The 15,661-nt window shown below is 41.9% G+C and overlaps 1 protein-coding gene across 1 annotated transcript in view; it reads right to left on the bottom strand.

Moving 5' to 3' along the window:
* The window catches only part of LOC109853047 (protein vein), a 290,727-nt gene that overhangs the window by 71,055 nt on the left and 204,011 nt on the right, over window positions 1-15,661 (bottom strand). The window contains exon 3 of the mRNA XM_020424757.1: window positions 14,968-15,110. Coding sequence (XP_020280346.1) covers window positions 14,968-15,110 — 143 coding nt within the window. The remainder of the gene's footprint in view (window positions 1-14,967; window positions 15,111-15,661) is intronic.

Raw genomic sequence — 15,661 nt, forward strand, 5'->3', positions numbered from 1 at the left:
AATTGGTGGAGCAATAATGTATTTTCGAAAACTTCGAGTGCATATTTATTCACTTGTGATATCGAACAACGCGATCGATATTTTTATGATGACTCTTTGCAGAGAAAAAGAGAGGGGGCAAGAGAGAGAGAGAGAGAGAGAGAGAGAGAGAGGGGGAGAGAGAGAATGTGTGTGTGTGGATATAGTCTTGTCTAAACCTGCAGCGGTTAGCCGAATAACGAGCGGTCGAGTAATGTCGAAACATTAATCGTGTCTAGCGGTTTGCCAAAACCGAAACGTCGATTTGCGGTGCGACTCGTCACCGGTTAAACGCCGCGGAACTCGAAGACGATCCGCTCGATGTACTCATTGGTGCGCCAACTCGTTTCTCGCGCTGTTTACCCGCCACGTAATTAACTCTTAAATGTAATTCGTTGCGCACCGTTTGAGCGCAAATCCCACCATTTGCTGAGTCGTCCTTATTGAAGAGTAATAATTCATCGTACGTATTAAGAAAACATTGGATTTGTATAAAAAATATATTAGCCGGAAAAGAAAATATACGTTCTCTGTAATGAGAATTTTGCGCGAGATAAAATTGATTTCTCGAACGATTAAAGTTGAGTAGATTAAATGTAAGCGGCTTAAGAAGTCGCTCATTATTTCTCAAGCAACTGAATACACAGAGTAAAGAGAGTATTTCTGGTATATATATATACATATATGTATACATGTATATATACTCTTCCAGAAAATACAAGGCACAACAGTTAAGTAGAGCAGAATTGCGCTTTCAGAAACTAATTGCTCTCGTAACTTGTTTTGTTGTATTATATCACGGTAGTTACGCATGTCAACGTGATGCAGATCCACGCAAACAGACAGAAGAGATTCGATTTTGCGATTGGCTTGCGTATTGTTACGCCGACTTGTCCCATTTGCGTTTCGCGAAATATCGGATTTCGATCGCGCGTGTATCTTCCTTTATTGGCCCATCACCGGTTTGCGAGAACGATGCTCGTCTTTCTCTCTCTTTTTCTCTCTCTCTCTCTCTTTGCAACGTGCAATCGAGCACGATTTTGCCCAACAAGGGTAAAAATATTTGGTACAAGATGATTTTTCGATGTATAGCTCGTTTCGTAACGCAATGTTCTAACACTTTGAAAATTTACAGTCGATTGTTATTTAATAGAAAATATCCATAAAAAATTAGTCAATCTCAAATCTGATCAACGTCTAAGCTCACACGTGTGTTTTCGATTGGATTTAATTTTAGTAGAAGAATATTCCAGAAGAAAAGAACTGTGTTATGTGTGAAACAAAGTTGTGAGATACAATTTGAGGACAAAGATAATTAATACATATAACAGCTTGTTAAATGCATAAGTTTTGAAAACTACTTTTCTGTCGGGATGGTTGCTGAAAAACGGAAAGATAAATTCCAAAATTTTTGAGAATATATATTTCTTCCTAAAATATCACTCGCACATTCCTGAACTCCGGTGCGCGAAAAAAACCGCAGCTCAATTCCGCACATGTGTGCCGTTTTGCGCTTTAATTCATTTAATGGACACGTCCTTGGTTGCGCGCGACTCTGCTTCGGCCCGATCGAACGGGCGCGCGAGAAAAGTTGGCGCTGTGCGGTATGAAAAATAGTGGAAAATGAATTTTTGTCAAATAAACATGTCGGAATATTTTGTTATCGCGAATGACGCAGGGCACGAGAAAAAAAAAAACAAAACAAAATTGAGAAAAGAGGAAAAAACTGGGACAAAACTTGATCCCGGCGTTTACGGCGGGCGACTCGATAAAATATTCGTTCCGGAGCGTTTATTCGGTATTTTTCTGTGTGTGCTACGTTCGGTCGCGTGCACGTGTGTGTGTGTGCGCGCGCATGTGTGTGCACATACCGCACCTGTACAAAAATTTTTTGTGGCCCCATTGTGTATTTTTCCTGCGGCGTTGTGCAACAATCCTGTAACATTTAGCATAATAGTCGAGCGACGTTGACTGACGTCGATCGATTGCTTTGCCAAAACGTCGAACCACAGCACGACAAATTGTTTGCGGTCGCGAAATCTTGAGTCACGTTGTTCCGTATCTCTTCTCACTCTTTCCTTGACGATGTGAGTGGATTAACGCCATTTCCTTTGTAAAAGCGAGATCGGGTGAAGCGAGAGCAAAGTAATCCGCCTTACGTGACCGTGCGCGGATTCGTATCTCGCGGCGGGCAAAAGTCACTAACTCGGGTTGAAAGAGAGCGGCAAGATAAAAATCCAGGTCTCTCTCCGCGGTGGGGCGGGGAGGAACCGGGGCGGGTCAGAATCGCGCGGAATCTTCTGGTACCGGTCCAGGTCTGGAGGAATGAAATTGTGAAGTTTCAAAGCACCCTTGAAGCTTTAAGCACCGGCGTGGAGCTTCTCCACGCTGCGCTTTCCACCAAGCGAAATTCCCTTCCCCTTCCTTCCACAGTTCCTTCTACGAGCTGTAGTTCTTTCCTCCCGGAAGAGGACGTACGTTTTCTCCCTTTGTTCGGCGCGGATTCCAGCTCAGCGGGAAAAAAGAAGAAAGTAAATTGAATAGATCTCGCAAGCCTCCCAAGAAGAAATGCAGACTGGGCAGACGGAGCAAAGCTTGGACACACGCTAAAGATAAGCGAGGGATAGGAGAGAAATAGAGTGAGAGAGAGAGAGAGAGAGAGAGAGAGAGAGAGAGAGTGCGAGTAACATTTCTCAGCGCTGAATACACTTTCAGAAAATCTTCTCTCGTTAACGGAAACGTTGAGATCATTCGGGGATTTCTCCTCTTTCTCGCGCGACGAAGAGACCCTGAACTGACATTGGTCGCTCAGCTTCTCGCGAGAAGTTTTTTTTTTTTGGAATAGTATATACATTTTAAATAGATTTTACACAACGAAAGCAGAATAAAATTGTTTAATTTTAATATAATGAGGTTGCTCGCGTAATTAGTCATAATGAATGTGTTTGCTTTGAATTGTGTGTTTTGTTTTTTTCGACACAGTAGATATAGAGTTCCCAATTTTTATTGCTAATTAAATATAAAGTAAAAAGTATTGCGTATTTGCGTAATTCCTTTGTCATAAACATTTGGTTTGTACGAAATACAACGTTTTGTGTATATATTCTTGACTCGAAGAACCGAGACGATGCGGGGTATGTGAAAATTTTACTGCCCCGTCGTCTGGAAAAGAAACAGCCGACAGACCGAACTTCGTGTAACGAAATTTCTCCAGTGTTTTTCAGTTTTTATCGCAAACGTCCCGCGTTTCTTTTCGACGCACGAAAGAAAACGGGGAGGAGACGATCATTAAATCTTTATAGAGAAGCACATATCGCGTGCGCGCTCTCGTCCGGCCCAGAAGTTGCAGATAAGATCGGCGTTCAGAGTCCGGACGATACCTGCAAGTCTTCCTTTTCGTCTTGACTTTGGTCGCTGTCAGAAACGCAAGCAACGAGTAAAGATTCTCACAAAGAGGATTTTCGCTGCTCGGAAAAGAGTAACGACAAAGACTTTCAAAAGAAAAAGTTTTCACTACTCACGAAAAAAGAGTATCCTTTCGTATGTAGCTACACGTTTCTCGATGCAACTTATACTTTCTCTCTCTTTCTCTCTCTTCTTTCGTTTTCTTTCTCTTTCTCGCAACATTTCATCATCTCATATTACGGCGAATTATTTTCTGACATCTGCAATTTCGTTGTATATCCCATCGCTGGAGCAAGTTTTCGTTTAAATGGATCCTGTCGCGATAGAGGACAGAGAAGGTCTTCACGCTATACAAGATATTTCCACAAGAACGTCTCGCAAGAACAATCTCTGATAAAAAACAAAAAAACAAAAAAAAAAAAATTATTTGTACATTTACATCGCGGCGAAAATGAAAAAACAATATTTTCCGTTGTTACTTCTCGCTAGGAGCGAAAATAGCCGCCAGTACATATGTTGCAAATGATGTAGCAGATCGCTTGCGCATAAATATGTATTCACTTTAGTTTTAATCCCGAAAAAATATTCCGTGTAACAACGTTCACAGCGCGCTCGGATAAAATGGAGCGAGGCACTGGCATCGGCACAGTTTTCCCGAGCAATTTTCAAACACAATATGTCGCGCTATTTCATGCTAGACGAGAGGCGTTTTATCTTCAAGGATTAAGGAAAACGATATACCGATCTCTCGTGCAGAACAGCAAAATAAAGTCTATATATATATATGTATATAACAAAACTTTTTGAAAGAGAACATCAAAAATCTACACGGTGCTTTTCGTGTAACATCTCCGGACCTGGTCGAAAAGAATCGACGGTAGGAAAATGTGTTTTCTTGTTCCCCGGAATTTTATCGACAAAACGGTCTTAATGGGACGAACGCGATATGAGATTCGTGAGCGCAAAAGCCCCGCCGTCGGTCTGTTTGGGATGCTAAGGGGAGTCAATTCGCTTTGGATTATTTTCCGGACACTCCGTGCGTGCGCGACCGACCGACCAACCGACCGTATCGCGCGGGCGGGCGAGATTCAATAAGAACAGGTAGATATTGCTGACCCGAACTTACGTTGTCGAGCGGTTCTGAGCGGAATTCGAAATTCGCCTCTCACGGGTGCGCGCGCGCGCGATACGAAACCATTTCTTCTTTTCTTCCCTTCTCTTCCCAACTTCCGCCGCTTCTTTTTCCAACTCTCTCTCTCTCTTTCTCACTCTATGCTATTCCTCACAAAGCGTCTGCTTCGTTCCTTTTCTCGCTCCGCGCTGCCGGTGAAAAGTGAGAGACAGCTTCGACAGTTGGAGAAACGACGCGATAATGCACGGGGCGCTTTATTCACCGCGAATAGAAAGACCCGGATATTAGTGACGTTTATACCGTAAAACGAAACGAATCGCGTCCCGTTGTTACAGCAAAATAATTTATAGCTGTGTTGCGGCATGTTAAATATTGCTTTTCCTCTTGTCCATCTCTCGTGTTAATAATTTGTTTTAATGCATTTACGCCGATTATATGACAATTATATTAAATAAAGCGCATTACACAAATGTAACAAACAAATTATAAAAAAAAAAACTATAAAGTTACTGGAAAAACTATTTTCTTCTTTTATATGTGAGCATGTACACGTTGGTTTATATATTTATTTAATTTCATCCTGTAACTGATAGTTAAAATTTTCTGAAGACCCATGAACAAAAGTTCTTATTTTCTATAAAAAAACGGACAGAGTTTGTAAATTTTCAGAATACGTTTGTGATGATGATCCCAGTATTTTTTCTCCACTACGCGTAAAAACGGGAGTTTCGTGTCGAGTGGACCGCTATATTCCAGAGTCTCGAGTCGCAAAATCGGTGTAACACACGAAAGTGCGTGAAAGGTGGATGAGTGCGCGTACTAGCTGTTTTGTTGTTGTTTTTTGTTGCCAGTTACAGCGGCACATGGAAATTTTCCACGAATGTTCACGTTTGCGAAACGGAGACGCTTTCCTAGTTTTATCTACCGCCGCGATTGCGCAAAATAGCAAAAAAACAAAAAAAAAAAACATCTATATATAGTATTTAAAGAGAGTGACACCAAAATCGCTAGTGGTATTATGTATAATCCTACAACAGGCTTTCGATTCGTTCGCGACGTATAAGTCGAAACGTCAAAAGTAATGAGACACGCGATCGAAAATGAACTCAAATATAATTGTTAAGAGGGAATTAAAATAAATCGTATCTATATAATTGTCTTGAAATTATTGAAGCATGTATATAGCCGTTATTCTCCGTTTCCCGTTGAAGCAATTCATTTCAGAATGCCTTTTGTAAGAGGATCCTGTTCCTAGACACTTCGAAATTGAATATTTCCCGGGAGCTAATGAACCGAGAGTTCAGTCATTGGTAATTTACGCGCGCGGCTTGCAGGCGCAACCGTAAGAGACGGACGTGCAGTTTGATATGTACATATAATACGTATATATATAATATATAATATATATATATATATATATATATATGTATATATATACATATACATACATATGTATATATATACCACTCTCTGATGACGACGGCGGCGACGGCTGCACGCTTTCTCTCGCGCGGCAAACAGACCCTATCTATTCATCGGGTCGGCTCCATTGTCGGGATTCTGGGGCTGCGGGGAATTCCCGGCACCGGCGCACCGAACGGGGCGCCGTCGGTTGCTGGCCGGGTGTCGCTCGCCTGCAGGCTAAATTGCACGTAGGCGTGTAAACGTTCCTTGTACCCCGCACCGTATGCCGCAGTATCGTCGACCGACATACCGCCAGCGGACGCCATTGAATTTTGCTACCGCGTCGGACGGTAGGGTATGTGCGTGGCGCGCGGTTACGTCGCGGTGAAATAAAATAATATTTTCGTACGCTGGCGTTGCGCAATGTTGTCACACGAGTACGCGAGACATCGCGATAAGAAAACAATGTTAACTCTGAACGTCTCTGTCTCATATGCATATTATTGTGTTTATTTGTAGAAACTCGCGCGCGCGCAGAACGGTACTGAATAAGTAAATACACAAGATATCAAAAGCAATCACAAAGAAATAGTGAAAAATTTATATCTTTCTTATATTGAGACGTGTATTTTATTAGATGCGTCTGCGAGCGTAGCATGAGAAGCATATCTCTTAATACACGAAATAGCTGCCATTGTTGAACGTCCGAGAGCTTCGACGGCAATTATATGCTCGACGAACTGCAGTTGTAACTTCGAAGTTTATGTCGCGAAGACGCGCATAAGCCATTCCTTTCTCTCTCTCTCTCTCTCTCTCTCTCTCTCCTCCTCCCTATTTAGGTACTTCTGGGAAACACCATAAGGGTCGCAATGGGAAATGGTTTTGCCGCACAGTTGAATTTCTCGTAGATTAGGACAATGTAGAATATTCAGACAATGTCCTTCGTAGATTATGTGAATGATAGTTATTTTCAACCGTGTGCTTCTCTAGTAATTAAAATAAAACGAATATATCTGGAAAATCATTATTTCCTCTCGTTATAATCAAAATATCAAAAATAATTATAATAAAAAAAAAATAGATATTTGTTGTCTCGTTTTTGAAAATTATCTTTAAGCTATTATTACTTCGTTACTATATTTCCACGTTAACCTTCACGCGCACGTTATAACAGACAATTCTCTCTGCTACCTTTATTTGTCCGTTTTCTCGCGACATACGGAACCAACCCCCTCTATCTCTATCTATCTATCTCTCTCTCTCTCTCTCTCTCTCTCTCTTGGCCAAGGTGGAGACAATGTGCTCGAGATACACGTTGGGGATCGAGTCCCACGCTCCCTCTCTGTATCCTCCAGTGGTCTTTGCGCTCAGGTAACCGTGCATAACACGCCTGCTGTTGCCTGGCGCAACTCGCGCGAGACTACTGGCGCAAGTAGTACAGCCGTAGCACGCGCGCCACACTCGGTACGTCTGCCGCGTTCTTTTCCACTTCGGTCCGGTTTGTTTATTCAGCACGCTCAGCCTCGCCCTCGCATAGAATCGCGCGTCACGGTCGCTGACTTTACTTTCCAGTTTGATGCATTCTCTTTGCAAAACAATGCTACGAACGACAGTTTTCTACGGGCGCTTGTGTGAGACGCGCCGGACGGTTCCTCCGTCATCTTTTTCGTAACGAGAGAAGAAACACTTACGGCACGAGAAGTAAAGCACACAGATTGATATTCGTTTATTCGCTTCAACATTTTCGAACGAAATATCGAATCTTTAACACCGTTTGTTTATATTTGCTAATTTGTTTTTTGTTATTACTGATGATCTCTAATTTAACTTTAACAATTCAATTATTTTATCGTAAATGATGTCTGTTATTATGTATTTCGTGATGATAAAGCGGCTTTACGGAATTCACACATCGTTGCGGAAAGAAATAATGCGATATATAGTTCGAGAAGAAGAGCAGAGAGATAGAGGCAGAAAGTATTAAAAGTTTCGAGCTTGCGCTTCCCAGCCTTAAAAGTAAAGTCTAAATCGGTTCGTGGAACATTGCTTAAGCGATTCTATCGATCCTCTTAATTAATTCCGCAAGAACAGTGAATCGTATATCCATGACACAAGTCTCCCAATGTTCTAGCGAGCGTTATACTACACGGCCTTCTCTCTCTCTTTCTCTTTCGCTCTCTTTCTCTTTCGCTCTTTTTCTCTCTCTCTCAAGAGAGAGAGAGAGAGAGAGAGGCACAATGGCAGGAAAGCCGAGGCAGAGCGTCGAGGACTATCGCTCTTCTCTCGTAGCGTTCGCGCGAGAGTTCGCCGACACAAGGAAGAAGAGCTTACCTTCCTGCCGTAATTGCTTCCATCTCGTCATTCTGCTTCGTGCCCCGCTGGCCCCTAATTGTCTCTGTTTTTTCTCTCTGCATCTTCGAGAGAGAATATTAAACTCGCTCGGAGCGAGGTGTCCGTCGTTTTCTTCTTGCACGTCTTATCACAGTCAGAATTGTTTTCGGTTATTCTTAAGTGTTCGCGTTTGAGGTCTGACAGAGATTCTTTATACAACGCGTGACTTTGTCGACAATCAAAAACAAAACAAGTTGTCGGAGTACCTCTTTGTTTTTTTTTTGTTTCTATAAATAACCGAAATAAAAAATGTGACTCAACGCATTCTTACATCATTGAAACGTTACATTTTATTGTTAAAACGTTCCGCTCCGTCGTTTCTTTGACTTACGAGGCATGTTGCAGGTAATATCTTTTTTATCCGACCGGCGCGCAAAACCTTATTAAATTAGCATAATGTTCTTTCTCTGTACACAATAAATTTACGGATCTTTCTCTTTCTTGAGTTTCAGTTTTATTTATTTTTTTCCTGAAACACGTGCGCGCGCGCACGTTCGCGGAATTAAAAAGCGCGTTTCTTCATTTCGGGCTTTTTTCCGGGATATATTCATACCGAAAATTACTTCCTCGATAACATATTGTTTCTGCAATTCGTTTAAAATTGCATTGTGCGTTTATCGAAAACGTTTTATTGTCAAAAAGAAGAGAGGCAGATTTACAAACTCGCGTGTAATTCCCTCCAAAGATATTTAAATAAAAATAACATCTCACATTGTATTTAATAAGTAGAAAGTTTTCTAATTTCACACACGCACATCGCATCGAAAAAAACGTTCCTTTTGAAGAACACGAACAACATTTAAAAACTTTCTACCACGTGATATTTAAGGCATTCAAATGTATTTCACATGTACTTCCTTCATCCGGGAAGTAAAACAGATTACCTCTAAGAGGCGAATTTCTGTACCGTCCCTCGCAGATCCCGAAAAAAAAGGAGAAAGAAAAAAAACGAAATAAAGTTACGGTCCGATATTTGGGTGAGCGTGTATATGTATATGCATTAATTCCCTTCCTCCTCCACTTGAGATCCAGTCTCAACGAGGGGGAGGCTCGATTGTGGTAACAGATTGTGGTAAACTTTATAAGCCTAGAGAGAAAGAGAGAGAGAAAAGGAGGGAGGGAAAGAAAGAGCGAGAGAGTTACTCGAAAGTGCGCTCGCGGTGTCGGTACGCTAGACTGCAATAACATTTACCACAAACTTTTACTACAGCTCAAATGTTTCTGCCCTACTCTCTTTCTCTCTAACCTTTTCTCTTTCTCTCTTTCTCTCCTGCGTAGCGCCCAGGTATTCTCCGACGAGCGGCACTACGTTCTAACAATTGCCGCTGCAGCTACAATGGCACGCTTTACTACAGCGGCGGCGTAACTTGATACAATAATGCGCGTTCCACGTCGTTTACCCGGAAAGAGTTGACTTACGCGACAGAGGGCCACGGCCTCTGTGGCACTCTCCGCTCCCTCTCTCTCTGTCTTTCGGATCAATAGATAAATATAGTTTTGAGAGATGAACCCCTCCCCTCCTACGTGATACATTTCGATTACATTTGTGCCATCTTCGTGGCAGAACACGACATACAATCCGATAAAAATGTAAAATTTTCCTGTATCCTTCTGTAAAGAAAGTATCATATTGACTGAGTGAAGAGAAACTACCAAGACGCGTAAAAGATAAATTTAAGAAAGAAAGAATTATTATCGTTTATGTAACAGTAAACTAGCTACGAATCATTGGTAATTTTTTAGAACAATATGACTTCTTTATATTAAACTGATAATTTTATCTAGTTTGTATAATTATCTCACAGCTGAGGTAATTAGATACCTATTTGCATAAAAAATACGCTAAAATAAACATCTTTAAAATGCTTGCAGTTCTCTCAGGAGAAGGAAAACTGGTTCGTATTACACAGGTCACACTCGCAAAACCTGCACACGTAATTTTATTTTATGAAATAACACAGCACGTGTGAAAATCTAGTTTGTTGGTAAAAAAAAAAATATATACATATTTCCCTGAATATTTTATCGTACAATGCGGATTTCAGCGTAACGAAATAATTTGTTTGCAGATTTGAAATAAAAATAGCAATGTGTGTTTCTACAATGTCGTAAAAACAAACCATATTTTTCAACATTTCTCACACAAAACATTATTTTAATTGCGGCATGATATCGTTTTAGAAAAAATGAAATGTGTAACACATTCGTGACGAAACAAGCGAAAGAAAGAAAGAAGAAAACAAAGAAACAAAGAAACGCGTTTAACAAAAAAAAATAACTCGAGTGTACGCAAAAGTATTTATTCCTAAGGCGTTTAACTTTTATGCGAAAAGTTCGCGGCATATCGCTCACATAAATCGCGGGCTTTTAAACGCAAGATTTATTAGCTACTCCACTTACAGCAAAAAAGAGTCTATAAAGTCATGTATATTTCGTTACCACGATATACGTTTAGTGTAACTTATAATGCTCTCCCCTGTGTGTGCGAACGCACAAAAAAAGTATTGCGGTTTATTTTCCTCTTTTCGCGTCACTTCGCCAACGTATGATTTTCTACTCGTTCACAAGAGGGTTAATTTGTAAATAATAGTCCCTCACGCGATTTAAGAATTTCTCTCACGCAAACCACCGACGAGACTTACCGGGAAATAACACAGGGAGAGGGTAAAGAAACGATGATTTCGCCGCGAGCTCGTATATTTTTTTCCCACAGAACGGGAGAGATTTTATGAATTGGAAACCGCTTTTTCACCGTTGATTTGCATCGAGCGAAAAGCCGTCGCAAAAAAGACGTCGAATTCGGGCATTCGATCACGCGATCAAACTGTTAGAAAACTGTCGGAAGATCTCATTTTAACGATCCGTGTGTCGGGCTGTAACGGTTAGAATCGTGGGATATATAGAATCCGTCGCGCACGCGGAAACGTTCTGCCCCGGGATCTGCCATCAGCAGAGAGCTATATGAAACCCTGACGTGGCTGCCAGGGTTGTAATTGTCGTCCTTTGTCCGTCATACGAGCTTGCGGAACCGGCCGGCGGTGAACCGCAAGCTTTACCGACCCTGTGCTGGAACCACTGAGCCGTACGAGCATTATCGCATCAGGTGCTTAATCCTTGGTTTATCACCTGCGATGCCGACTCCCGACGTCGGACTCCGTTGCGAGAAACCCGCTAACGGGGTCGTCGTTTCCTTGTTGTCGCGAATTTACCGCTGACGCATCGTGCGAATTGAATGAAACTGCTGCTCACGGATGTTTTCCCCGGTTGTGCCGCTCGTAGATAACGGGAAGTTTATATCCTCCGCCGTGATTTATCTTGTACAATTTTTATCGATTCCGCTTATGTCGCGCGCGCACGCGCGCGGAAATATTGCGGAAGTGTCTTTTTTTTTTTTTCCATCCGAAATTCTCGCGAAGTAAATTTACTTTCTTTATGTTTAGTTTGATGCACGCGCACATTTGTTCTACGTAGAATGAAAATTTCATTGAAGCGCGAAAATCCGTTTGTATATTAATACAAAAGTGAAAAATCGTTCTCATCGCGTTCGCGTAAATATCAAACTTCGTTTCTGTATTAACTCCGGGAGCATTGCAACTTACAAGCGATAACGAGTCGTAAATACCAAAGTTACACATAATAAATTCCGATTCTCTCGCTCGCGCGGTATTTCCCTCAGGTAACACTTATTATTTCAGTCGCGGCGGCGGCGGCGGCGGCGCGAAGAATAGAAAGAGAGTGAGAAAGAGAGAGAGAGAGAACATCGATATACTCGGCGCCAGCCGCGGAAATACGTTCGGAAGTAACGTAAATATCGCAATAAAAGGCGTGGCCCCCCCCCCGAATATTGCGAGCATTATGAAAAGCCATAAAGTACTGCCCTAAGGGCCAGTCAGCTGCCGCCCGGGATCAATATCCGTGCTCCGACTGTACAACAACAGCGACGAATACGTATCGCGAATGTGTAGCGCGCATCGTTACGGTAGGTATGTACATCGTTACAGATGGCCGTAACGGTCTGAAACGTCGGCTCGAAAGCGATCGGCGCAGATCCCAATAAATGAACGTGTCACTTAATTCGCGTCACAACGCGATCACGCGACAGAACTTGAAAACTTACGCAATCACGATCGTCGGAAATCGCGCGAATACCGCTGTCGGAATAAAGCAGTCGCTGTCGCGCGATCGCGAGAACGATTGTGTCTTGCCAGATGCCGGCGAAGCGAAGGAATGTATTTGCAAGTAAGTAGTACATTTTCAGAGATGAACGCTTGGAGCATCGCGTCTCGGAGAGTTGTTCGCGCTGGAATTCAAGCACTAATTAGACGGCTTGAAAAGAGAGACTACTCTTTATATTAAAATTACATTTTTTGTTTTAAAGAAGAAAGGACGAGGTGGTAGGGTTTAATCGCAGAAGTGTGTGGTTGTTCTTTACACGAGGAGGGTAGCTTTTTGCAAATTAAAAGTTTATATAAGAAAACATTTTCGAGAAAAAGTTTAATAAGAAAGTGCAATTTTTATATAAATAGAATAACACGCGCTAGGCTTTTCAAGCAATTTGAAGTTAAAATTCGTTTGCTCGGTCCTATGCTTTTTTTGTGCAAAAGTCCTCTAGTTAAAAATTGTTTTGCCCCGTTAATTATAACTTCTCCCTTCGTTTTCTTTTCGACAACCTTAGCAAACTACTACGGGCATGAGTAGAACTCTTGGTTGAAAAAAAAAAAAAATAAAATAAAACGCAGCTTCTTCGCAATCTTTTCGAAAGGTCGATCGTCTCGTAGTTTTGACTGCACGACGAGCAATCGAAAATTTTACGCGAACCACTTGTGTGTCCAGAGTGCGTCAGAAATTGCGCACAAAAAATAAATTGACAAACGTTCCGGTCAAGTGACATTCGAGGTTTGTTTCACGGCTCTTCGACAGACAAAGGAAGGGAGCCAGAAAAAAATTTGCGTTGAAACAGTTGCCAGATTTTTACGTACGTTTGGAATATAAAATCAGCGAACGATATTTCGAAGTCTCGATCTCGCGGAATCGGGTCTCATCGCGTCGTTGTACGTTGTATTATTTTCGAAATGCCAACCGTGCGTTACGCGTCGTTTTCGCGTGAAAAATATCGCGGCGAGATTTCAGTTTTACGGCAAGCACGAAAAATAAGTCTTTTGGTTCGGGAAAGTGTGCGGCAAATATTCGTATATCATTGTCCGATCCTATGATTGATGTACAAATGATGATTCGTTCGTTCGCTTTCCCAACAGAATAGATTCGAGGTAATTTCTCAGAAGCAATAGCGTTAAAAGATCAGAAAGAAAAAGGGTTGGGGAGAGGGATTTTCTATCTTCTAGCGTGTAGTAGATTCAGAATTTACGGATCATCGACTCGCGCTTTCGCACACCACGACAGACAAAGCGCCACGATAACGTCAGGTGGAAATCCGAAATGCTTCCATCGGAAAGCTCTGCGTAAGGTATCGACAGGTGTACGCGTTCTGTGATCGGCTCACGAAAATCCTATATTCAGCGGTTAACAATCTCCGCCAACCGGTTTTACGACACGTACTGTTTCGTTCTCCGTAGTGTCGATAAAACCCACCACTTTCGAATTCGCGACATTCCATCTCGCGGATGTTATTTCGCTTGAATGTTTTTCTCTTTTTCTGTACAAAAATTATCTTATTTGATACTTTTTTGCAATTTATGTTTTTCTTTTATATTACAGGACGAGGCAAGTGTCTTTTTTTGAACACATTTGTATTTATTTTATTAGTTATTATGATTATTTATTTGTTTTGTAAAATTAAATCGATCGAACGTTTTTTGCACTCGAGAAAAACATTGCTGGCGGCTTCCTCAAGTTTTTGTTCCAATCTCTTTACATGTTAGATATTACCAAAACATATTGACATATGTTTTGCTAAAAACGTGTATATGTCAAATTTATATAGGTACTAGCACAACACAGGCGCGCACGCTATTGTTTACCGTTTTTATTTTACCGTGTAGTGTCAGTGAACACAACCTGTCACCACGATGACAGCTAGTATATATGTTTTACAAACAATATAATACACATAATGTACATATGAGAGATGTCAGAAATAACGCGGTCACCCGGCTGAGATCAGTCACCCCCTCACCAAGGCCGCGCGGCCGAGGTCAGTGCCCCGTCAAGGCCGCGCGGCCGAGGTCAGTGACCCCGCCAAGGCCGCGCGGCCGGGTCAGTGACCTCCCCCCACCACGGTCGCGCGGCCGAGGTCAGTGACCTCCCCCCACCACGGTCGCGCGGCCGAGGTCAATGACCCCGCCAAGGCCGCGCGGCCGAGGTCAGTGACCCCGCCAAGGCCGCGCGGCGGAGGTCAGTGACATTACTGTAGTATGTATATAATACACATATACTATATTATAAAGTATAATAATTTAAATATATAATAAATTATATATATGTAAAATATATATTATTTAATGGTATATATAATATAAATTACAGTCACGTTACTTTAGTCACGTGTTGTTTTTCTACTCATTCGACTCAAAAACGCGCACTTTGCGGTATACATGGATTTTTTAATGAATGATTATGGAGAAAGCAGTTAATATTTTTAAATGTATATATATACTCACTTGTTTCCGGAATTCTGGTGTCAGAAGTGACTAGAAGATGGGCCGCGAGTTGGGCCCGATGTCCGGAAGTACTCTCAGCCACGCATTCGTATGTGCCGCTGTCCTCGAGCTTCGCGGAGGATATCACGACTTTCGATCTCCGCCTGTAAATCAAAGAATCATCTGGTTCAGAATAAATCGTCGTAATATCTATAACGACGAAATCTCGCAATTTGCAAATTCTCTCGGTGTGGAATAAAATTCGACATAATTAATCAGTGATAACACCTGTAATACTTGTCAATCTCAACGTTATCATAAATTTCGAAAAAAAAAACACTTTAAAAGACAGCATTTTACTCGAATTAGAATCAATTACTCGATTGTGTGCGCGATACAATTTTGAACCATTACTCGGATTCAATTGTCGGTCGTGACGAAATTCGGACTTTAATTATCACGTTCGCAAATCCGTGCACGCGCGCTCTCATCGAGTCCCGACTTGGCCGATTTTCATTTCGTCAATCGCTCGGTACACGAGCTAGTCCCTGGGAATTAACCATCGCGGCTGATACGCATTACATCGAATTTATTGACGCGTCGATAACAGAATTAAATAGTCGATTTGTCGGAGAGCGTAGCCGTTGACGCATGCCGCGGTAATGGTTCAATAAGCACGGATCAGCGAATCGCGAATCGGAAATTCGCTTCGTTA

Source organism: Pseudomyrmex gracilis, unplaced genomic scaffold (genome assembly GCF_002006095.1).
Source record: "Pseudomyrmex gracilis isolate BER0280 unplaced genomic scaffold, ASM200609v1 scaffold_42, whole genome shotgun sequence".
Taxonomy (NCBI): domain Eukaryota; kingdom Metazoa; phylum Arthropoda; class Insecta; order Hymenoptera; family Formicidae; genus Pseudomyrmex; species Pseudomyrmex gracilis.